This window comes from Aplysia californica, unplaced genomic scaffold, assembly GCF_000002075.1.
Source record: "Aplysia californica isolate F4 #8 unplaced genomic scaffold, AplCal3.0 scaffold00004, whole genome shotgun sequence".
Taxonomy (NCBI): domain Eukaryota; kingdom Metazoa; phylum Mollusca; class Gastropoda; order Aplysiida; family Aplysiidae; genus Aplysia; species Aplysia californica.
Genome location: NW_004797274.1, coordinates 2,770,102 through 2,795,441, shown reverse-complemented (window position 1 = coordinate 2,795,441; position 25,340 = coordinate 2,770,102). Strand labels below are relative to the sequence as shown.

The following is a 25,340-nucleotide window of genomic DNA, read 5'->3' as shown; positions in this document are numbered from 1 at the left end:
GTTGCAACCTTTGCATTACTTTACTAAGTACTGCTGTCATAGCAACAAGAACAGAATCTGCATAAAACGTTATAATCCTTATAAACGGTGCCTACTACGTATTAGATTGAATTGAACTTGGAGGCGCGTGACGAGAAGAAAAAATTCATGATTGCTTCCCTTTGTGAGTCAAGTGAGTGTTGAAAAGTCGAAGAATATTATACTTATCTTGACTGAAAAAAAATAATTCAGTAACCTTTGTTTTCGTTGATGTGATTTTATAGAATCCCCAATCTATTTTATAGCTATTACAAGATGTTAATTAGGGAGAAGCTTGTGGATCCCCCCACCCCGAGATCCTCTTTCGTTGCTCCGAGTCTACTGTGAATAATCTGCACTTTGTAACTTCCACTTCCGCATCGCGGGTAAATAACGAAAGTACAAACCAACACAGTGCACCGCACAATGACTGACTTCAGTGTTAAATTTGTGTCAAAAAAGATTAGTAAAGTCCGTTGGCGGCCAAGGGCTAACGTTAAATCTCCACCATCAACAATTTTTGCATCGGGGAGTTGGGATGATCAGGTTAGACTTTTAATTTTCGTTGACCAACTTGAACTTTCCATTGCAGCCGGGGCCCTTTTACTTTTCGGAGTGTCTACGTACACGGTAACCGGGCACCTAGTCTCAGTATCTACGTACACGGTAAACCAGAATGAAAATAAATCAATATTTTGTCCTGTGCTGTCAATTGCTGAAAAAAAGAAAGTCATAAGCGTCTTGTTGGGCTCGCCATCTTGACCGGTCAGTGAACCTGTGTGTGCACATCGCATTGTGAGTACCGGTTGGGGTCACCACTGTTCATTCAAAGCCTTGCGCTGCGAAGTATAGGGCTCCGGAATGGGGGGTATTGATTTTTGTAAAAATTAAGGTACAGTCGGGGGAGGGGTGGGGACGAAGGCAACACTGAATGACAAAAACTGAACTTGGAGTTCTGAACTGCCCGCGCGGTTAACGTGTACATAACACTGAGACCACGTGACCGGTTGCCGGTTACCGTGTACGTAGACACCCCGTTTACTTTTTGCGTGGAAGTCCAAAGTGGGTACTATTCTCAGCCTTATCCTGTTCTCACCAGGGGGTGAGAAACATGCCCTTGCCTTACAGACAGAACGTCAACATGGCTTTTGTGCATGCGTTACTCGTCCGTTAGATCTAGATCTAGTAGCGTCACAGTCACCTCCGCCAACTCCTTTATTGACGTATGGAACATATTATATAGTCATATATCATGGCGCACAGACATCTCTCACTCTCTCTCTCTCTCTCTCTCTCTCTCTCTCTCTCTCTCTCTCCCAAGGTAGGAAAACAAACAAAAAAGTCCCCATTTTGCAACATGTATTACTCATGTCATGGGTCTCAATAGTCCGCTATTTATCGGATTTCCGCTACCGCCATTTCCTCCGCTAAACCCCGCTACCGCGACAGCGGGCCAATCACTAAGAGAGTTGTTGGGAGCAGGGCGATTGCCAGGTCCCGGGAATTTTTTTTTAATCACCGAGACCAGGGAAAATACTTAATAGATCTCGAATATTTGAAAACCAAATCCAATAACGTCTTTTAGTTTTCATTTCTGCCGGTCGCGATTGTGATTATATTAATTCTGCTCTGAGAATACGTTTCACGCAAATTGTAGGCAAGCGGAATTGTGTCACCAAGGCTCGACTGGAAAATCAAGATCTACTTTCGGTTTCGTTGCCACCCAGATATTTGTCAGTAATTGTCAATTTAACGCAACATTTATTGTAACATGCAGGTTCGGCATTACAAACGTGGTGTCGCCATGAAAATAAATAAATATTTGTCACTGTGCTGTCACTTTTGGGGGCTACAAAGAAAAAAAGAAAAGAAAGTAAATACAAGCGTCTTGTTGGGCCCGGTCTAGACGGTCATATAATCAGGCCACCTGCGCGCTACTGACCTAGATTCCTTGTGGGCTGACACACCCGTGTAGTAAGCCCACAACCTTGTAGATCATTAGTAGTGATAAGCCTACGCAGGGTGCGGCGGTCAGTTTGAATTGTTGTTTTCTCATGCTTTGACACTGGATTATTTCTGCCTAATGCAGTTTGCTTTTCAAGTCATCTGGATTATGTGAATATTTTCTACATCATTGTGTGTGTTGAGGAACAGAAGTGGTGACTAATTAATTAATTAATTAATTAATTAAGATTGACCAACAGTCTTGAGATCGCAAATTTGAAGTGCTGTTTGGCTGCACTGTAGGCCTACTGTTCATTTTCAGATTCTTCATCGCCATCGTACTCAGTGAATGCCTGGATTCTTTTAGTTGAGGCCTAATGCAGTTGTTTTTTCCAAATCATCTGGATTGTGTGAATATCAAATATCTCTTCCATCAGTGTACGTGTTTAGATTAAACCTACAGTGAAGTTTTGACCGTGCAAGTTTAATTCATATCTGTCTAAATCCATTCTAAAATCCATGTCTACACAGTGGAGGCCCCCCCTCCTGATCCGCACACTCTTCACTGACTTAGAGCCTCTCTATGCAAACAACCACTAAAAACGAACTCTCCATCCTATCCCTAGATCTGCTTTTAGATTTAGATTAGTTTGTAACACAAACAATAGACTAAAAGGACCATGTAGATATAAATCTATATATCTAGACTTAGACTCTGAGCGTCTAGGGGCCCACCCTTGTTAGGTAGGGAAAAGTATACGGATCATAATTATGGGGGAGCTCCTTTGTGTTTTTCCCGACCTGCTTTGTATATTAATATCTGCTGTTCTTTCACAGTGCTTACATGCTTCTCTTCTAGGCCTATTTATTGCTTTCATCATGTGTGGTTATGACTCTGTTGGACTGTGACTGACACCTTCAAAATAAACTGAAGGAATAAGAACAACAATGGGAAGAAAATGCTCAGTTGGTGGATGCAAAACTGGCTATGACAGTCAGAAAGGTGCAGAAAAAGTGACCTTGTATGGATTTCCTTCGGATGAAACAGAATGTCGGGCATGGACTGCTAGCTTACCAAACATTTTATCCTATGAAAAGGTGTCAAAACATATCAGTGTGTGCCCTCCATTTCCGTAAAACTCTAACTCAACTCAAGTCAACTTTCTGTCTTCCCATCGCTTTTGTCTGTCTAGAATATTTTTTTGCATGTCCGTTAGTTTGAACACAAACACAGGGAAGCTAAACCATTGAGAGAGAGAGAGAGAGAGAGAGAGAGAGAGAGAGAGAGAGAGAGAAAGAGAGAGAGGGGGGGAGAGAGAGAGAGAGAGAGAAAGAGAGAGAGGGGGGGAGAGAGAGAGAGAGAGGGCGGGGAGAGAGAGAGAGAGAGAGGGCGGGGGAGAGAGAGAGAGAGAGAGAGGGCGGGGGAGAGATTGAGAGGGGGGGGGAGAGAGAGAGAGAGAGGGAGAAAGAGACCGCCTAGCCGTGGCCGTTGTAGTTGTAATCATTATTATCATTACGAAGGTCACTGCTTGCTGTGGGCCGAAGCCTGAGCGGCCGGTGTGTCAGCCCACAAGCAAGGTGTGTAGTTCTTGGGCTGCGCTGCCTGATTTATGATCGCCTAGGGCCCGGTCAATGAACCTGCGCGCGTTGTGAGCCCTGCGAAGTACAGGACTCCGGAATGGGAAGAAATTTTTATTTTTTTAAAAGATATACTCTGAGATAGGGGGAGGGCTGGACGCAACACCAGAGGACAAAAAAACTGAAACTGGAAGCAAATGTTTAATGTTTAGAAAAATTTTGATTACTGCTATTACTACAGCTCTCTGCAAAGTAAAGTGTGCGTTGGTGCAGGCCTTGTGTGAAATCGGGAACCGTCATAACTTGTAAGCGTGTTATAATGGAACTTTGGGGCCTAAGTGTTCGTGTTTCATTGGATTGGTGACAGTAAATAAGATAGCTTTCTGTTCAAGATTTGGAGATTTTCAGTATCACTGCATCTTTGCCCTCCCACAGTTCTTACACCTCTCACACTGAATAGATCTACTTTGAGTTTGAGCATTAATTTTTGTCTTTCACGTTTATTATATAGGCCTATATATATGATATAAATCATGACAGTCGATATTCTGGTTCTAGGCCCAAAACAAGATTCATTTTTATATAGTTTATATAGGCGAATATTATGAAGGGAAAAAATATAAATAAGACCCCAGACGCCACCACTTTCTGTATGTAATCAAGATTGAAAATATTGTTTGTACGTGGCTCTTACTTGAAATTATCTCCCAAACCCTAAAATTGGTGTGAAATAACCTTGCTTTGATAAATTTATGGATTTTATTTCAGCATTCTAGCGTTCAACAGTATAATAATAATGGGTGTTTCGCGAAAATGGGCTTCTGTGGCGATCACCCGCAAATTCCTCCTTTTTTAAAATTCTGAATTGAGACCCATGATTATTGATTACTACTAAATTCTTCTTCTCTTTCTCCTTCTATTTCTTCATCTTCTTCTTTTTCTCCTCCTCCTCTTCGTCATGCTCCTCCTGCTTTTTCTTCTATGAGCGCTCCAAACCCGCTGTGAGAAGACGGTCAAAGGCGTGAGACCGAAACCGGGAATTCCTAGAGAATCGTAATACGGGGTGCCCACTACGGCTGGATCGGGCTGATCGCTTGAAACTGAAAACAAACACATTTGTCTTTGAGGCGACCGAGTCGGGCGTTCGGCCGATCCCATCTGTAGTGGGCATCCCGTATTAGCCTACTATGTATTCATGGGTCAAACTTTAAACCAATCGTAGCCCTGTTTACGCCCACTCTGTAGTCATATGTCTATTAGGCGTACAAGGCTTTAGCATCGTTGACATCAACCGTAATTTTTCTCGGACTTCAGACATCTGACCTAGATATGACACTTCTCCGATAGCGCTTATGAGTAATGCATGCGCAAAAGTCATGTTGACGTTCTGTCTGTAAGGGCATGTGGGTTAGAATAGCCTATGGCCCTATGTCTCGCTGAGGTTTAGTTTATAATGAGCTGGGTGAAGGCCATTCCATACCATGAACAGCAAACAACAGTGAAAAAAAAACCGCACACACAAAAAAAAATCTGAACTAGTTCTAGACTAGAAATCTAGATCTATAGTTATGCAAGGACGAAATGTCAAGAGCAGAACGCAGCTGATACCTACGGGTCCTCACAATTATAGATCTGATTTTGATCAAGCCTAATTTTAAGAACATTAAGGCTCGCCTCATGCTCACACCGGGGTGGGGGTGAGAATAGCGGGTCATGAGCTATGGCCTTTTTGCTCTACTTTACTTTACTTTTGCTTTAATTTTCATTGTACTATCTAGATCTACTCTAAAGATTACACCGTCTGCTGTGTAGTGTATCTGTGGCAAGATGTGAGTCTTATCAGTAATTTCATAATGCGGATGTTCGCGGCGGGCTGTCGAGGTCACTCAGCATGGAGCCTACTGTTAACAATACAGCGAGCGGCCCTGGAAATGTGTTTTTGTCGTGAATGCTGTTGGAGTGTGTTAATCGTTGATTAAAATAGTGCTCTAGATCTATCTTTATTTTTATAAAGTGTTGTGAACACGGATCTAGAAGTAAGCTACAAATTAATGCACACAAACTCAAGCAGACTGACACACACACCCACATTGAGCTGCGGGAATACAGGACCCGGTGATTACATCGCTACCTTAGTGCTTTCTTGTCCTTACATCTCCATTTCTAATAACAGTCAAAACAGTTCATGACAAAGGGTGAGCAGCCACATTTTCAATGTTTAAAAAAAATGGAGATAGGACAAGAAAGCACTGAGGTCGCGATATGGATGATACTCAACACGCTTGCGCTGAGTCAGGGGCTGGACTGATGATGTGGGACCGGATGAAATGCGAGGTACCAAAATATGCTTATTGGGGAACGTTATAAACTCGGCACCCGCGCGACAGGGGTTAATTTACCCCCAGTTCACATTTCCCATTAGATTCGTTTGAATACAGTTGGTGCCATCCAGGATAGTATTATTTTACTATCACTCCAGTCTCTTTTTCTGGTATTGTGTAGAACACTTTTCTTGTGTGCCGTTCCTCCTGGTCATTGTACATAATTTGTAATTTCAATGAAAGTGAAAGCTTAAAACAAAAGCATATATATTGATCAACTTTTTTATTTTTCCTGATCGAGACTTTCAAGCCCTAAAATTACATTTCTTCTTCCATCATAGCTACTTGTAAAGTTTTCGTTTATTTATGTCAAGTGGATAGAATCATAGGGCACGCTTAATTTGTTGAGGCAGTTTTGGTTAAAAAGAACGTTGCAACTTATGATTCTTATGTGATTCACTGAGTACCACATACAGTATAACACAGATAGATCGAACACTGAAGATTCGAAACCTCACATCCGTCGAACTGTGCCTGCAGCCCTTGGAGGGGGGGGGGGTCTGCTTTGTCTTTGTTAGATATCCATAGAATTACCGATCCCTCGAACTACTGAGGCCGGTCCCGACGAATTCGAGCAGTCCATGTTATACTATTAAGTTATACTGTATTATTTTTTGAGGAACCAGGTTCTATCTATATTTCTATACTATCAAAAAATTTTAATTTTCAAAAGATGTCAAGAGTCTGATCCCTTAAAATTTGGTGGCCGTAAGTTTTAATTGAGCTCAGGACCAAATTGGCTCTCTTCTTAGACTTGCAATTCGAAGGAAAATATAACTCGTATTCTTTCTGTTTGTGTCTGCTTCTGTTTCGATTAGAAAATTTGTAAAATCTTAATAAGACAGTATTTCTTAACTTTCTCATACACAAATGTATTCTCATCTGTTTAAATACCATGCTGAAGAATAGCTTGGATGGATTGTTTGAAACTTCTCCCAATTATTCAAGTCAGGTATGTTTTCCTTCTTATCCGAGATTCGTCTTTTATTGCATTGTATTTCAGTATATCTGCTCGTTTGATTCTGGTCTGTACAACCAAACTTGAAGTACCGTCTTGGATGTGAATTGTATTATCCCTGTTTTTGTCACATGTCTAGTGCTTTTTAGTGTTTAAACTTGAGAGCTTCTTTTCTCCAGACTTCATTAGTCAAACATTGCTCACTTCAAAACTGTCACCTGATATATTACTGTCCCATGGACAGGTTCTATCCCCAGTTGCTATCTCAGTATTGTCACATATATATTTTCAGTATATTCACTGTTGCATTCATAGTCAATAAGAACTAGCGCTTTTGTATTAATACTTCGAGATCACAAGGTGAATGCATCACCATTCCCTATAGTCCATATCTAGGGTACAAAAAAAAGTAGTAGGTGTGAAAGCAAATGTTGCTTTGCTGTTCATCAAATCGTTAAATATTCTTTCTTCTTCATATATTTTTAGCAAAACAGTGTGTCTGTGTGGAAGGTTTGGGATCGTCTATCAACGGAGGACAATGGCATGAGTGAACCATTGCTGGAACATGAACCCCAAAAAATCTTTGAAATCCCACATGTTGGAGATGTGACAGACATGCAGGTAGGTCAATTTGCTGCGTTCTTCAGTTATCAAAAAATGGAAGTGAGAAAAGAATTTGATACTTTTGACTGAAGATAAGTAACTGTGCATTCAAGTAGGAAAGCTTTTAATGTGCATACACTGTGGAGTCCGCTAAGACTGAAACCTGCAAAACTGCTAGATTTTCTTCGATTTAGAGAGGGTTGCTCAAAAATGATAATTGTCAACAGCATAGAGTTGGAAAAGGCATGCGTATGACAAATTTCTTCTTTTTTTTTTTTATTGTAATACACCTTTTTACGAACTGCAATTTTAGCTGCTGACCATATGCACTGCGCTTTCTCTTGGACATTTTCTGCTTGTTTGATTTGCTGAGCAATCACGCAAAATAGATGAAACAGTAGATCATCACACTGTACTGCTCACTACTCTGTGCTCTGCGTTAGTTTAGAGAAATGAAAAAGCCCAGTGCCATTGACTTGAAACACCTCATGTCATCTTATGCTCATTTTTAAGGCCTATGTGAACTATCTTGGCAGAGACTATAGACCATGACCAACAGAAGGGCATGGGACAGACATACATTCACTACTTTCCTTGCTTCACTGGGCCTATACACAGTGTGTTGGCCCTTTGATGTTTGTGCGATATCATAAACATAGGCAAACAGTACACTGGTGGTACTTCTCTCTAGCTGACAATCGATGCTCATGCACTCTCGTGTCAGGTGTTTACCTATCTTGAAGTGTATGAGACTTATTGATGATTTACATTACTTAAGGGATGCTAGTGAAGATTTTGTCAGCATACCCTCGAAATATCTTTTCGGTTTAGAAATGGCAGCATTTCTTTTTTTTTTTTTTTTTTTTTATCTTTTGGGTAGGTGTTTTACAGCACTTGCAACTGCATAATAAGGTCATATGAGCGCGCGGACACATTAAACATTTTCAGTTGGTACAAAATTTTGAATTTTGCCCGGGTGGCGACCGAAGCCTACTCTTATCGATTTTAGACCGCCAAAGGATCTTAAACGTGCACAACTTGCACACGGGACCTCCAAGATTTTTCACCCTTGTCCGGGAAGGCTAGGTGTAGATCTTTCATACCAGTAGACCAGGAGTGTGGCTGAAAGACAGTAGTAAGAAGGAGCCAAGGAGTAGCAGTAGAAAGAATGTAGAAAGAGTGAGGAGCCCAGAAGGGGGCAAAGGAGGTGAGGGGTGGGGGCACAAAGTGGAGAAGAAAGCAGACAGAATATTGCTAGAGAGTAGTAAAGGAGGTGAAAAAAGACCATTTTAGAGAAGAAAATTTTCAGGTCGCTACCCGGATTCGAACCCGGGACCTTTGAATGAGAGGCGAACACCTTAACCTCTAGGCCACGAAAGCCCCCGGGCAGCATTTCAGCTTATAGCTTTCTTTTTTACAAAGATAAAGAAGAAAAATTTGGGAGATTTTATTTTCTTTCAGTTTACCACTGTTTACGGATTAACCGTGTTTGGTAAAGTGGGCTCCATGAATTTCATTTTGATCTCAAATGGTTGACATTGCCATTTTATACACCTTTACTGAATGTGTGTAGTTTGTTTGATATTCATGCTTTTCTTCTGTTAGTTAATTAGGGTGGGGGTTTTTTAAATCTGATACTAATTTATTAATATTTGACTTGAATATGACATTGTAGATTTCTCCTTATCATTCCTAATAATGGGATTGTTCACATTTTGAACTTTTCCGCAATGACTGACATTCTGCAACAACAGTGACGGCATTGTAGAATATAAGGTGGCCTTGATAGTTACGTTTGCCAACTTTGTTGCCACCAAAGTGCAGGTTTGCCAACTGTCCCGAATTTCTCCACCAGGAATTTGAGAGCCCTATTACATACACTACATCAAAATCAGTCCTACTAGATGTAATTTTGTTGATTGTTATATATATAATCTGATGTTATATTGTTGGATGTCCTTGATTGGGTTTTGCAAAATGTGAGTCTGCCATTATTTCCCCTTGTAGTCTTCATTTGTGCGTGTACATTTGTTTTCAGTACATGTCCCATGACCTTCTGGCAGTGTCCTCCTCTGCAGGGGGTGTGGCTGTCTACAAGCACCAGCCAAACACAGAGGTGGGTAGTACTGGAATCAAACCGGTGGTTGGAGGATGCCACTCATAGGCCCTACTTCTTTTCATTCTGCTTGTAGTTTCTGTCCATCTGCTTTGCTTTTTTCCAGCACTAAAAGACTGTTATTGTCTATATATTTTTATATTTACTACTCAAACAAACAAACAAAGCACGGATGAGTCAGACAGATCAGGAATTGACAAATGTGTTCGACTCGTCCATGATTCAGGTAGACTGTTTAGCAAAAACTTTAAGATATATATATATTAGTCTGGGAATGGCAAATTGTACAAGCTATCTGTGATTTCAACTTGTCCATGTTCATGTTGTCTGTACGAGTAATGAATGACAGTGCCCTCTCGTAAAAACTTACTAATACAGATCTTCATTCTTTTGCCTCTGTGGAGTTTAAAGGTTGTAATCAGAAAATAGACATTTGATCCTTATTTCTCTTTCTTATTTTCTATTTGCCTTTCCAATTACCATATGTATTATTTGCTCCCAATAGCATGCAAAAAGGAATTCTGAGGCAGAATGATTGTGCCTCTTCTAATGAAAAAAGAAAAAAACAGAACTTTCTATTATCCAGCTTTGTACTTCAAATCTTTCAGTTTACACATTTTTTAAAATACCACATTTAACAGCAAGTGGTAAGCTATGAAAGCAAAACTGTTTAGAAGCATATTGAATACTTTAAACATTCGATGAACTGTGATTGGTGGACACTAAGTGTGGTGTTCCCCTTTTTCCTTATCAAACAATTATAGTCCGTATCTCTCCTTTTTTTCGGCGTTTTTATGGCCCATTTGTGTTGCAATTGCTTTAAATCTCCTACAAAAACTCATGAACTGTCAAATTCCTCCTTTACAGGGCCTGAGTAAGGTGTGTTCATGGGATAAGTTGCACCGTTTTGCACCAGGCAGCACGTCTCCCTGCACCTGCATTTCACCGCGTGATGACGATTGGCTGGTCAGCGGAGGGGAGGACGGACATCTAAATGTCCTGGCTCTTGGACAGAGGGAACCAGTGCAGGTCATAGGTCGGTGTCTTCATCTCCTTCTGTGTTACACAACGAGGGTAACAGTAAGGGGGCTCTCGTGGCCTAGAAGTCTAAGAAGTTAAGGTGTTTGCCTCTCATTCAAATGTCCCGGGTTCGAATGCGGGTAGTGACGTAAAAATTTTGTTCTCTAAAATAGTCTCCTTTCACCACCTTTCCTGCTCTCTAGCAATGTTCTGTCGTTTGCTTTCGTCTTTCTGCCCCCACCCCCTCACCTCCTTTGCCCCCTCCTCTGGGCTCTGCAGCCTTTCTACTGCTACTTGTTGGCTCCTTCTTACTTCTGTCTTTCAGCCACACCCCTGATCTTCTGGTAGAAAAGATCTACACATAGCCTTCTCGGACAAGGTTGAAAAAATTCGGAGGGCCCTTGTGCAAGTTGCGAACATTAAAGATCCCTTGGTGGTCTATAATCAATAAGAGTAGGCTTCGGCCGCCACATGGGCGAAATTCAAAATTTCCTACCAACTGATAATGTTTAATGTGTCCCGTGCACTCATGATCTTATGCTGTTGCGAGCGCCGTGAAACACTTACCAAAAAAAAGAAAAAAGGAAAGAAAAGATAACAGTAAAGTGACACTCAGACACACACACACACATACACACACACACACACACACACACACACACACACACAGACAAATATACACGCACACATGTTTTTGCCAGTCATGACAATCACAGTCCAGTGTTTCCTGTTCCTGTAAGACATAGGTGCAACCCACTGTGACCATGAAGGTCAAGCACTTGGTCAAGCAGTTCAGTTTGGGTTGGGGGGAGGGGGGGATGGTAATTAACTCAAGGCCCTTACTCCCACAGAACAGAATAACTGGTTTTAATGTTTATATTCCCTCCAGAACATAATGCCCCCTCCCTAATGATTCCCTTAATTATTCATGTGGACCAAAGTTAAGTCAATGATTTTTATGTATTGAGAAGAGTGCCTTTGTGTTGTTGATCCAGCACCTGTTTTGGCACTAAGACTCAACTTATTTTCGGTCCAAATTCTTGGTGTGTATCTTTTTTCTTTAATCACTCTGCTGCTCAGTATAAGACTGTCATACATAACTTTTTCTAAATGGCGTATGGCAGAGTTTTACACTAAGGAGTCGAAATAAAGGTTTAAAAAAAACTAATTTGTACAGTGGCATCTACTTTTAACAAGTCCTGAAATAACCAAAAGTCTGTTATAAAGACACTATTCTAAAACCCTGGGGGGTGGTTTTTCCTTCTTTATCTTTGTAAATAAAATATTGCTATAATGCAATCAAACAGACAAACGAGTCAGTTATAGCGGAATATTGCTGCTGCTGTAAAACCTTGCCAGTTGAAAAAATTTGTTGGTGATCTAGCGAAACAGAATCGGAGCCCATATGTGCCAATAATGAAGGCAAGAGTGAATGAGTGGGGAGGGTATGGCATGTTCAGACGAGTAGAGCGTATTGCATGATAGGCCAGCCTCGTCTAGGTTATCTAGGTCTACCACTACTATACCTCTCACTTCTCCAATGCGGGGGGTGGAAAGGTCAAAGTGCTGCAGGTCATGTTGAACGAAATCATCATCAGGGGAGATAGCAAAAAGAAATCCAGTCCCCTCCCTCTTGTTATAACAGGATTCCACTGTAATTGATAGCAGAGTGCTAATCTTCTCTATTCTGTCCCACCTTTGAAAATTTGGGAGGATATGTGTGTCACACACAATTGAGAACTACAGAGGGGAAAAAAGCAGAGTCATATTTAGATGACTGAGAAATTTTAGAAATTAATGGAGGGTTTTTTAACCTCATTATATGATATAACATTTTCTCTATTCATTTTCACATGTACCTTGCTGTTTTTCTCGCTTTAAATGTTATTTTGTGTTAAAATGTATTGTTACTCCACAGAGAAAGCGGACAGCTGCACAATAAACGCCGTGACGTTCCTGAAGCAGATGGAAGTGCTCACCGTCAGCTCTTTTGGTCAGCTCAAAATTTTTGATTTGCGGCAAGAACCTGGGAAAGGTGCCAAAATATTCTCTGTGTGAGTCCCTTGTTTGTCTTTTTTTCCCGTTTTAGTGGTAGAAGGTATTGCAACCTGTCAGTCCTTCTCCTTCACTGTCCTTCCGTGGTTTCTACTTTTCTGTATTGCATTATACCTGCCCTAAATGGCTATTGTAGTATTGTAATGCTTTTCTTTTGTTTTAGTAAAAGTTTTATGGCACTTACAACACAACAAAAGTCATAAAGTGCTGAAAGTTAGAGGTGTTACAAGAAAGTAACAAACATAAAAATGAGGGAGAGATAAGTAGGCCTACAATAGATGTTTGATAGGAAAGAAGGAGCAAGCCATATTACAGCACCAGCCAACCACCCACAAGTGCTTTTCTTTAGCTCTTTGGTCAAGGACAAGTGGGTGGCTAGAGGGCATCACTGGTAAGTTGTACTTCTTTTCTCTTTTCTTTTCCTCTACTGTGTCTGTCTCTCTGTCTTGTTTTTTTCCCAGCTCAAAGGGATGTTTGGAGGGTCCCATTTCTTTGCTTTCCCCCCTTTCGTTTCTGCCTGTCTGTCTATCTTACTTTTTGTCAAAATTAAATGACCATCATTGTGTCAGTGTGATTCATTTTACTTGAACAAAAAAACTCAAACTAACAAAATGATGATTATTGTGTTGATGTGATCCTCTAGACTGAAAACAAAATGAAATGTGAGGAAGCATTGGGGAGTTAGGCTCTTGTCAAAATAATGAAATTTGAAGAAACATATTTTCCCTGCTAAATTGGCAGTTTTTATTTGTGGGGTGGCTCAACACCTTTTATGTCCATTTAAAAACATATTTTTGTAAGGGTTTTACTTTAAAATGTTGATTAAAGGCACAAAAAAGTTTAAATTTTCCACTTTCCAAGGACTCTCAAGCTGTGGAACTCACCTATGTTTGGTGGCAATTTTCTAGCTAATTTTACCTCTGAAACCAGCCGACCTCACTTCCTTCATTCGCAGATATCTTGTCCTCTTTTCAAGATAGGTGGGTATTTTTTTTCATCAAAAACAAAACAAGTGAACAAGCTTTATGAAGATACGAATAACTTCTCCTTCCCAAAAACTGGCAAGCGCCTGATTCCATGACGTCATGACACAAATGAAGAGCAAACAAATTTCTTGTTCAACTTATTTTGAACAAAGGCAGCCTGGAAACCAATATGGTTGACAAAACTCTCTTCTCTATTGTTTGGGTACTGAAAACTATTTGCCTCCCACACCAGTTTTCTTCTCTCCTAAGGAAGTGGACGGTGAAAGGGCAGCTGTTCTTTTGAATTGGTTTTCACATCATTCCCCTTGTCTTTATCTTCATACCTGTGTTTGTCTTTGTGCTAATTGTTTTCTTTGTACTTGCCTTTGTGCTCGTCTTTTGTCTTTGTACTTGTTATTGTCTTTGTTCTCATCCTTAACTTGTCTTTGTCTTTAATCTTGTCTTCATACTCGTCTTTGTCTTTGTACATGTTATTATCTTTGTTTTTGTACTAGTCTTTATCTTTGTTTTTGTCATTGTCTTTGTACTTGTTCTGGACTTTGTCTCTGCTCTTGTTATTTTCCTTGGACTCGTCTTTGCCTGTATACCGTTGAGCTGAACTGGCTGTGTGTCTCTCCTTTCCCCCCAGCTCTGAGGGCCAGCACACCCCGCTGCTGTGTGTGGACAAACACCCCGGTCAGGCCCACGTGGTGGCCACTGGCGGGGAGGACGGGATGCTCACCGTGTGGGACCTGAGGAAGGAGAAGTTCCCCATGACACTGCTGGAGGCTCACACTGGCGCGAGTAAGTACGGTATGACACGGATAGGTCAAACACAGAAAGACTCGAAATCGTGCTTCCGTCGAACTGTGCCTGTATTCCCCAGGGTTTTTTTCTTCTTTATCTTTGTAAGATATCTAGACCTGCATGTTTGCCGACAATCGTCTGAAATCCGACAATCGCGATCCGACCCGTGAACCGGCCGATGCTATCGCTAGGCCCACCTGTATCAGTCAATGTGCGTAGTGCGAGGCTTGGCCGACTGCCAGCGCCCCCTTTTTCTCCCGTCGGCTTCGTCGGTACTTTCGTTTTCGTGCCGACCGCCGACGCGCGCACCGCCGACTGCTGACGTCGGCGTTTCCGACATAATTGTCGGAACCTAAGTAGAAATGCGAATACGAAAAAGGACGACAATCTAAATTATCTACTTTCAGTTTCGTGCTCGAGCGGCCATTTTGAATTTCGTTTGTTGACTAATTCAATTGTTCAGATCGTGTAGATTCAAGTCCGACTCACTTGTTCTAATAGAATCTAGATCTAGATTAATATAATATAGATCATTATAGACCTCAATGGAGGATTCATATTCCAATTCTATTGTGTCAAACCCTATCATAGGTTGTGCTGTAATATTAATATTGGCATTGGTAAAAATAATCATTTCATCAGGTGCGTGAATTATTTATTTATTTAGAATCTAGACTCGGCCGAGTCCTTCTGTTCGGAATCGGATGCGGATTTCTAGTTTAAGGCCTCTTCCTATTCATTTGTTCAACAAGATCGAGATCTAGATCTAGATTTATTAAGATTATTATATCTAGATCTAGATGTATATGGAGGATTCATATTTCAATTCTATTGTATTGTATCAAACCCTACAGCAATGTAGATGTAAGCCATCTAGATCTAGATCTAGATCTATATATGCTCCTTGTCTGTTTTGGAGTGTGGTTTTTTTCATTTAAAATAATTTTTTTTCATTTAGGACTTGTTTTGGCCTTTTTACATGAGGCCCGTTGCAGGTTCTTTTTGGGGTTAGGGTTAGGTCTCTTCTTTATTGTGTTTGTTGGGGTGGTCGCTCGTTACTCGGATGTCCTTCCTTATGACACCCACAAAGGCTTTTTTTTTTGGGGGGGGGGTTGGGGTTGCGCAAAATTTTCAGACAATCTGGTTGAGGCTCACATGCAGGTCTAGATATCCCTTCAACAGAGATGCCAACCAGTACGATTTTACTTATTTTAGTACAATTTTTGGACGAAAATACGCGAATACGACTTTTCATGAAAAAATACGCATCCTGGAATGCGAAAACTACGAGATTCAGCTTGGGCAAGTAAACCTAATTTAATTATCTCAAGTCATCTTTTGTCAAAATAGTATCAGTATCGCAGAACTGGAATAATTGAAAACCAAGGCCGATGTGGTCAATAAGTTCATTATTGCCTGTCGCTATCGTGATATTTTATTCGTTTAGCTTTTCCCCGTCTGGAGAGTACGTTTCACTTTCACGCGAAAAGGCAGCTATGGCGGCAAGCGGAAGCGTATGTGACACCGAGGCTCGATCGGGAAAATCAAGATCTACTTTCGCTTTCGTTACCACTGAGAAGTTTGCCAGCAGTTGTCTGATAACGCAACATTTGTGGCATGCGGGTTGTGCAGTATAAACACAATGTCGCCGTGCAAATAAAATGTAATAAATACTCTGACTCGTCGCTGTGCTGTCACTTGTGGAAAAAAAGAAAAGAAAGTAGCCTACAAGCGTCGTCCAATTTTTAGATTGTCTGGCTCGCCATCGTGACCGGTCACTGACCGTGTGCGCCTTGCATCATAAATAAATGTGGCATCGTGTGAGCAAAGACCGTCTTTGTGGGAGTAACGGCGTTGCGAAGTATATGACTACGGAATAGGGGAGGAGATTATTGAGTTTTTGGGGTTTAAGATACTATTGGGGGTTTAAGGCAACACCAGAGGACAAAAACTTGGAAGCACTTTTCAGAATTTTGATTAGAGCTTTCTGCAAAGCGCGCGTTGGTGCAGGCCATGTGCGGAATCGGGACCCCCTCATACTTTGCAAGTCAGTGTTATTGAAATAAAGTGTTCGCGTTTCATTGGATGGGTGATAGTAAATTATACCTACTTGGATTGGTGATAGTAAATTATACCTACAGTATATGTTGTAGCTTTCTGTTCAAGACTGGCAGATTTTCAGTGTCACTGCATCTTGCCCTACCACAGTTGTTACAACTCTCACAGTGCATGGGTCTACTTGAGCCATTCAAGTTATTGCTTTTCTCTGAGTTTGAGCAATAATTTAAGTCTGTCAGTTCATAATATGAATCATGACATCCCGACTGGTTCTTGGTAGTCGAAATTCTTGTCCTAGGCCCTTCCGAACTCTCAAAGCAGGATTTATTTTTTATATAATAATGAGAGGAAAATATTATATAATAGACTGAAATACTTAAGTCAAACAAGACCCCAGTACAACATTGAACACTGACATGTTGTTGACTGGATACATGTATATTGTACGCGTGTGTGCTCCCTTTTTCGAGCTGGTGAGCTAGTAATTTTTTTTCAGGAAATATTGCTGGACACCCTGAACATTTTACTATTACTGGTTGGTCGACCATCAATGATTTATTTATAGAGGCACCAGCCATCCATGTCCAGGTGCTGTTTTAGCCTACTGGTTGGTTGGTCGGTCGTGGGGAATACACATTTTCAACTGAAAATACACATTTTCATATTTCCCAATACACATTTCGGTTTTCTGTGGTTGGCATCTCTGCTTCAACTACGGATCCCTTGAATTACCAAGGCTGGTCCCAGCAAATTCGAGCTACCCGTGTTACAAGGTAAATTTTTTTTTACATAGATGTAGGTACCCCCAATTGACGCGATTTAGATCATTTAGGAGGCGGGCTTCTGGCCCTGTCTGTTAGGGCCACCCCAGACTGAGAGGGATATAACATCCCAGTAGAAATACCAAGACACTGCCGACTCGGGAATTGAATTCAGGTCTCCTCCTGCATGGGACAGCGAAGCGCCTAATCACTACAGCACAGACACTGGGCAAGTAAGTAAAACTCGGGGGGGGGGTCCCACTGACTCTGTTGTTCTACTACTATGTAAATACGGTCAAAATCGTCAAAGATGGCCACCCATTGTCGAGGTGGCCATCTTAAACGGTGTCGTTATAATGTTTTAAAATGCAAGGACCGAAATGGGTAATGGCTGTTTGTACAGGTGCTTGTTTTATACAGGTGGCCATCAGAGCAGGTTTGACTGTACTCCGCTGTTATTGTCTGGGAGAGGAGCAGTCACGGTGGGTAGCAAGCTATGCGAAGCTTCATGAATGAGAAATGGTGAAGCTAAGGGAGAAGGTGCGCACATCCATGCTCCATGGGTGGAAATAAAGCTTTTATCTGTGGGAAAGAAGCCACTGTGTTTTGAGCAGGAGACAATGAGTATACCTTATTCATATTACTTTTTCACTGATGTCTGGTGTAAAGGTAAGGCTCTTTACCAGTGCACTCATGGGAGGGTTTTTTTTATTGGGCATCTCTGCTGGGACGTTGTATCCATCTCAGGCCGGTTTAGTTTTCACAGGCATGAACAAGGCAGTCCAATGCCTGAATTATCTAATTTACGTTGATTGTAGCATTTTCAATTATATTTGTCCTCATTTATTAATCAATATTATTTTTGTTCTTTCAGTGTGGGAAGTCAAGTTCCATCCCCACAACCCTCATCACTTGTTCACCTGTTCTGATGATGGCTCACTGTGGCACTGGGATGGCTCAGCATTCAGCAATGAACCCATGTCCACTTTCTTTCAAGGGAAAGGTGAGAGCAATTCAACTGCATTGGTTTCAAAATTGCCAACCTAGAAAAAGATTGTTTTGCAGCAGACAAATTTTCTTTTTGAAAAAGCAATAGTTATTGTGAATTTTCTATTAACCCTTAAAACCCTATACCGCTGACGCCGTATTTTCCTATACCGCTGGTCGACTTTATCGTTTAATTCCCAGTGCTAGAAACTGGGGATGTAACTCCAGATGACTCTGTCGCGAGCAGAAAGTATCGATAATGGCATGAGAGCAGTTCTACACCGAAAGTTTGGAAATTTTGCGAGTTTTTAAGAAAAAATAGTCACTTTTCGCTGCCAGGCCCTACAGGCCGCAAAATTTTTGACATTTTTTATCCTAACCAGACCCCGATAATGATCTCCCAGTCGGATATATGGATAAATATGACCGTTGAAGACGATTGCAATGTTCCGCATAACATCGATGATGGTTTTGAGTCATTTTGACGATAGTGGAATTGGCAGGGGATCACCACTAAAGCTACCAGAGGCTAGATCTACGACTGGGTCTAATGATACTTTGACTGAAGTGGAGCCGGGGATCACACACAAGACTTAACTTACCGAGTTGGTCATAAAAACTAGTATTTTAACCTTTTCCCCTTTTGTTCAGACTGTACATTTATATATAAATAAAATTTTCAAACTTCAGTAAAATCTAACAACAATTAAACACACAGTAAACAAAATAATGAACCTACCTAATTTTTTCTAGTATGTCAATTTTAATTCAGGATTCTAGGGAGGTATGAAAAAAAAGAATTCAGGGTTTTAAGGGTTAAAGCCTATGAAATGTAAAAATTAAGTATTGAACAACTTACCTGAAAATCTCACAAACCAAAGTTTTTCAGCTAACATTTTTAAAATGTTCCTACCAACTTCAATAAAAGGGGAAATGAAAAAGGAAGTGGATTATAAGTCAACAGACAGCCCAAGGGAAGGTGCTCTGTTAATTTTAATTTTGTTTCACTCTCCTGCTTTATTTAGAAGATGGAAGTGTCTACGTACTCCCTGATTGGGGTCTACGTAGTCATGGTGTCTAGGTGGACCCCAAAAATGTTGGATTGTGATTGGCTCGCTGAGAGAGCGGTAGTTTACATTGGTTACAATGCAAGGCTACTGATCATCTCGGGCGGTGTGTCGATCTAGTGTTACTATGATTTATTTATTTTAGCCCAGAGAGAGAGAGTATTTAATGAATAAACATATCTAGATCTAGATTTTGTTGTGCACCCAGCCAAGAGTGTGCAGTTCGCCCACTAGGCCACCACTAGATCTAGAATCTAAATTTAGACCTAACTGCACACTCTTGGCTGGGTGCACAACAAAATCTAGATCTAGATACGTTTATTCCTTAAATACTCTCTCTCTCTCTCTCTCTCTCTAGGCGAAAATAAATTAATTATAGTAACACAAGATAAATCCAATCACTACCCGAGACGATCAGTAAGTAGGCCTAGCAGCCTTGCATTGTAACCAATGTAAACTACCGCTCGCTCAGGGAGCCAATCACAATCCAACATTTTTGGGGTCCACCTAGACACCATGACTACGAAGACCCCAATCGGGGAGTACGTAGCACGGCGTACAGACAGCGCTCTTTTAGTTGGCTCGGCGATGGAGTGACCGGGTCACGGCGGGCCGGTCACCCAGAGGTCACTAACCTGCCCTCCCGCTACCTGCGTCGGTAGCCGGTGAAATGAATTTTTCAACACATGTTTTATCGTCTTACACACAAAAAAAATATCATACGGGAACACAAGTTTGTTCTTTAGAGAAAGCAACTAAACCTCTTTATTGGTATGAAATAGCAATACCATGGCTGCTCACGTTTTTGAGTTAGATGCTCTTAAAATGTATGTCTATTTATAGTTAGTCAAAACAACAAACACATATTGAATGGCTAATAACTTATAAGCCTAACGATAAATATTTACAAAACTGCCACGTAAGACAGGAAAATGTGTTTAGAAATTGACTCACTCAAAATTTTGTTTCCAGCACGAACATGGAACTTGTCATGAGCATGATAGCCAAAACGCTTCCCTGCATTCATGACTTTTTGTATCCAATGGAATGTGTATCCTCCTGAATAATGATATACTGACGTATCTTCAATATACAGCACCGATTTCTTTTCACGAAATGAACATGTACAGAGTAAAAGTATACATTTATACAATTTTTCTTTCTAAACATATCCAGCAGCACGCAATGAGGGAGCTATTTGCAGGAGATGCGACACAAAAATAAAACGCATTATGTCTATCTGGTTTGGGATCCTTCATACTCTGGCTTCCAGTTTTGAGATCACTTGGTGACTGCTTTCTGTGTCCTGTTCTCCTAAAAGCCCGAGAGCAAACATGTGTTGTTGTATGTGTGGAATACAGTGTTGTTATGATATGTGTGGCTTTGGGATAACTTTGCGGGGAAATAGCGTCTGAATGCGGACATGTAATTGTCGATTGCTAAGAAGATTTGTGGAACTGAAAATCGTTCGACTGGTTTGAGATTTGATATTGCAGTGTGAACATGGCTAAATCTTTCATTGAGAAGATTGAATATTGCTTCCATTCCTTTTGCCTCCTCAATTTTTGCAGTTTCGACGGAGTATTTTCTTGTTTCTGTACAAATTGTGTTTGTTAGTTCCTTGCATACATGGGGATGGAGGGAGGTATGTTTGGGGTGTTTTACGATGTTAGCTTGAAATTGATCTTTGTATGCAGCCACCTAAGCGGTACCGACAAAACGGAGAAGGAATTCACATTTCTGCTATTGTCAAACGCACACCACATGTTCCTACTAGTGTCAACTGCTTTTTTGCGGCATAAATTGACGTGACGTAACACCCTATCTCCCTTTGATAGTTGAAATCGCGGTAAAACACTTGACACAAATGTTAGCGGAATACGACTGTTCATTTTCGTCCCTCACATCAATCCCATAAATCAAGAGAATATCTCCTGCCATTGTCTTACATAATCGGGGCTTTCTGTACTTGTTTTGTTTGACAGTTAAATTTAAACACCAACACACACGACAAAGTCCATTCAGAGACTCTATGCCTCTCATATGTGTGACTGGCCCATTGCAGTTTAACGATTTTTACTTAGGAACACAATTCACTAACTGATAGCCAGTCACTGCAAAGTGGTGGAAAAACAAAATTCATATCATTAGAAAATATGATTTGATGGCTATCACACCGTGCAAACAGAAATAAAGACCATCGTTCCATTCTCGAATGATTTGTAATTAAATTTGAAGAGATAACATTATTATCGGCGCTTCCAATCACTTAACACTCACAATTTAAACCTGTTATTATTCCCAAACGAATCAATGAAAACTGTTGAAACTTTCACAAGATATCAAGAAGACGTAGACGAAGCGGAATTGGTGAAGAAATAGGTTCTAGGAGTAGAGTGAGCATCATTTTACGGCTCATGAAATTAGGGGAAGAAACGCGTTCTGATAAGGACAAGATAGGACAGCGCTGTGCACGAGTTGACACCGGTCAATCCCCGACTTGACGCGTGAAATTGCAGGTCACCTGCCGCTAATTTATGGCCTACCGCGGGGGGCCCGGACTAACTAAAAGATCGCTGAGACGGAATTTCGGACTCCGTGGTAGACACTTCCTTAGAAGATAGTGAAAGTGGTCGCACCTAGGTCTGGTTGTACCTAGGGCAGTTTACCCTATTAGAAACCTGCCAGATTGGGCATTTCCTGCTCTTGGCCATTATTCCTCTATACATTCGTTGCAGGTCGGTCGGCAATACATTTTCACATGCAAATAGGTAAAAATCTGGCTAGTCATGATAGTGGAACTTTTTGTGTTAATTTCCTCCTTTCTTTGATTCACTCATTCTTTCTGTCAATCTAGAGGTTTTTGCTGCGGTTGTAAATTCTGTTGATCAAGAAGATCGAATTTTTTATTTTAAAAAGAAAATCACCTTCAACTCTGTCTAGATCAAGAGAAATTGTCAATGTGAGAATTCTACGGGAGCAGGATAAGGCCATGGTGAAAAAAATTAATGCTTAAACTAAAATCGAGAATAATCGTAAGTGCTCCATTGTTGTGATATTCCACTTCCGAACTCGAAAATGGAGGAAAACTAGGGTAACAGTATGGGTGACTGTCTCGTCAAGATTGATATTCCAAGATTTACCTTATGTCAATAGTGCAATGTTCATTTGAATTGTTGTGGCAATAGGAAGGGGGACTTACTTTTAAACATTACCAGCAAGGGAAAGATATGTTGATGAAGAAATCAATTAAGATACAATCTTAGTGGAAAAAAATGGGTGTACAGTAGAATACGACAATAGCAGGACTTTTGGTTCCAGAAGAAAAGTCCCGCTGTAGGCGAGTTCCCGCTATAGGAATGCAAAGGGGAAATTACCTAAAATTTTCTATAAAATAGACATGATTACATCCCTTCCATATCAATAAAATGTGTGCTTTAGATTAGTCTTCCTTTTCTAGTCAACTTTGTTCATTATCTCGGCCTTTCATTCGAGTGAAAAGCATTTCCTTTTGTCTTCGTTGGAAGCCATCTATTCCTCTGTTTGTTGCTTGTGCTGTCTATTGTACCGGTAGGCCTACTGTAGAACTGGAGAAGTGTATGCGTGGGTATGCTTGAGCATCAACGATCGCAATTCAATGAATCAGGAATCACACACTACACGCTGTACTCTTCTTTTACTTTTTGGCCTGTGCTAGGGATATAACAGATCGACATCACGATTGTAGTGGTTCACACAGCGTATCCCTCCACACCATCTCTCTCTCCGCTCCATTCCTCTCTAGGCCCACCACCTGCCCCTCACTCATCACTGGACTAGCCAATCACAACGCCGACTGCCTGTTTGGAGCCCGCCTACAACCCCCCCCCCCCCCCCCCACCCCACCCCCAAGCTAGAGTTCTCCCGATCTCTCCCGCTGTATCCAAGTTCGGGACTTTCTTTTCCTTGCTATATCCAAGCATAAGTAATTGAGTTTACATAGGAAGAAAAACGGGGATTCCGGTATGGTCCCGCTGTAGTGGGTGCCACAGTAGTCATGTTCTACTGTATTATGAATTGTCGGCAATCTATTCAAATAGACTCCCGCCAGATGCCATTTTCAAGCCTCGAAAAGCATGTAAAATGTATATTTCATATTGATGGTGATGATTTGAGAAGGTATGTACATAAAACAGTGGATTCGACTTAAATGAAGTATGCGTGACTGCTAGATTTTCCTTGGTTTAGATAAGCTGCTCAATTAGAAAGAAAAAAATCAGGGATTTTCTTTTCTTTTGATTTACTGCTGTTTTCAGATTTAGTGTTTTGTTAGGCTGACCCCAGTGTGTATAGATATATTTACAGGTAGGCCTACATGCCTACTTGATGTTTTAGTTATGACTAGCCTACATGCTCTCAAACACAATTCTTTTTTTCCTGTCTTCAGGGAAAGAGAGCGAAATGAAGGATGTGGGAATCAGCAGCCCTTGGTTGAGTCTGGAGACCTCGAGACAGAAACTGGACATTGCCTCTCTCCTTCCTAACAAGTCTTTACCTGTGAATTCATTGGACATTGAGACCAGCACGCTACTGTGTGGCACCGACAGTGAAACAATTTACTCCATTGACTTGCCCATGCTTAGATAGGATCAGATCACCATCATCATCATCATCATCATTTTGTTTAGTGAAGTCAGCTTATAAATAAACTTTCGGGGACCATTTCTCAACGTTAATTTATAAGCAAGATCTGTGTAAGAGGAAATACTAAAGGGGGCCTTGGAACATAGACCAATATGGCTTTACTCCCAATGCAAATTTGTCGAGGATGGTATGATATGTAATTAAGAGTACTGCTGATGAGTTGCACTCTTTGTTGAATCCAGCTCTAATTCTAAATGTAAAATTCAGCAAAAGCGAATTTCTGAGCTTGGGGGGGTTGCTTAGGAGCAAAGGTGCTATTTTAGACAGGTGGCTGTCTTACACGGTGTCATTGTCATGTAAGAAATACACAAGGGAGGAAATGGGGAGGGACTGTTTGAACAGCTAATTATCTCATCATAGAGGTATCCGTTAGAGCAATACAGAACCCAAGACTCCGGTAACTTGAACAAATATTCCTGTCTAATGAGAGTGAGTACTATGTGAATATGATGTACATGATTAGGCGAGCACCTTCGTCTGTTTATTTCATTTAATATCTTGCTTTATAAGATTGGCTACATGGTTGGGTTCAGTGAAAAGAGATAACACCAAATCATTTGGAAGAAAACTGTGGGAATGGTAAAATTGTCAGACACATTATAAAGAGCTGAGTTGCTTTCCCCAAGTGCAATAGGACTAAGTACTCCAAAAACACAGGAATCTGTCTGTCATGAGAATGAGGAATTGTTTACACCGGGTTTCACATTTTTTCATTAATGCTGAATTGGATCTATGTAAAATATGGTCACTGCCTTCATTAAATGGTTCAAATGTGTGTAAAATTATATTGTATACCATTTAAATTGTTTGTAATAAATGTTCTATAAGTACCAACTTGCATTTCTTTTATGTGTAGGCCTACTTTGTATGCATCAGTGTTTTGGTGGGTAAGACATTCCTAGCAAAATTGCATATGATACTCTCGAAAGCTCTGACCAAAACAAGCCAAACCCACAAAACAGTCAGTGAAGTGGAAGACAAAATGGGCATCTCCTCACAGACAAGAATGACTCAATGTATTAAAATAATACTGGTCCAGAATAGTACATGTATAGCGAACACTTTTATTATGAACTCCACACAGATAATTTGCTAACTTACAATTGCAAAGTTATAATCTTGCTGGTTTACAAAAAAAGTAACGTAGCAAAGTATAAATTGTGGGTGGTTGGCGGGTGCTCTGGTGTGGTTTGCTGCTTCTTTTCTATCAAACATCACATCTATCATCCTTATCTCTGCTCCTTTTTTGTGTTTCTCATTAGTAGCACCTCTAATCTTCGGCAATTATAAGTTATATGGCCTTATTGTGTCGCAAATGGTGTTAAACACTTACTAAAAC

General features: G+C 40.8%; 1 protein-coding gene and 1 long non-coding RNA gene across 2 annotated transcripts; both read left to right on the top strand.

Moving 5' to 3' along the window:
• Positions 1-377: 377 nt before the first annotated feature.
• LOC101856228 (nucleoporin Nup43) lies at positions 378-24,835 on the top strand. Its single transcript, XM_005089264.3, has 8 exons — positions 378-564; positions 7,366-7,500; positions 9,521-9,598; positions 10,466-10,634; positions 12,537-12,672; positions 14,288-14,442; positions 18,139-18,267; positions 23,745-24,835. The coding sequence occupies exons 1-8, from the start codon at positions 445-447 to the stop codon at positions 23,942-23,944; spliced, it is 1,122 nt and encodes a 373-aa protein (XP_005089321.1). The 5' UTR covers positions 378-444; the 3' UTR covers positions 23,945-24,835.
• Positions 2,197-3,116, top strand: LOC118477360. Its single transcript, XR_004858322.1, has 2 exons — positions 2,197-2,400; positions 2,800-3,116. It is a non-coding gene; the product is annotated as an uncharacterized LOC118477360 (long non-coding RNA).
• Positions 24,836-25,340: the final 505 nt, after the last annotated feature.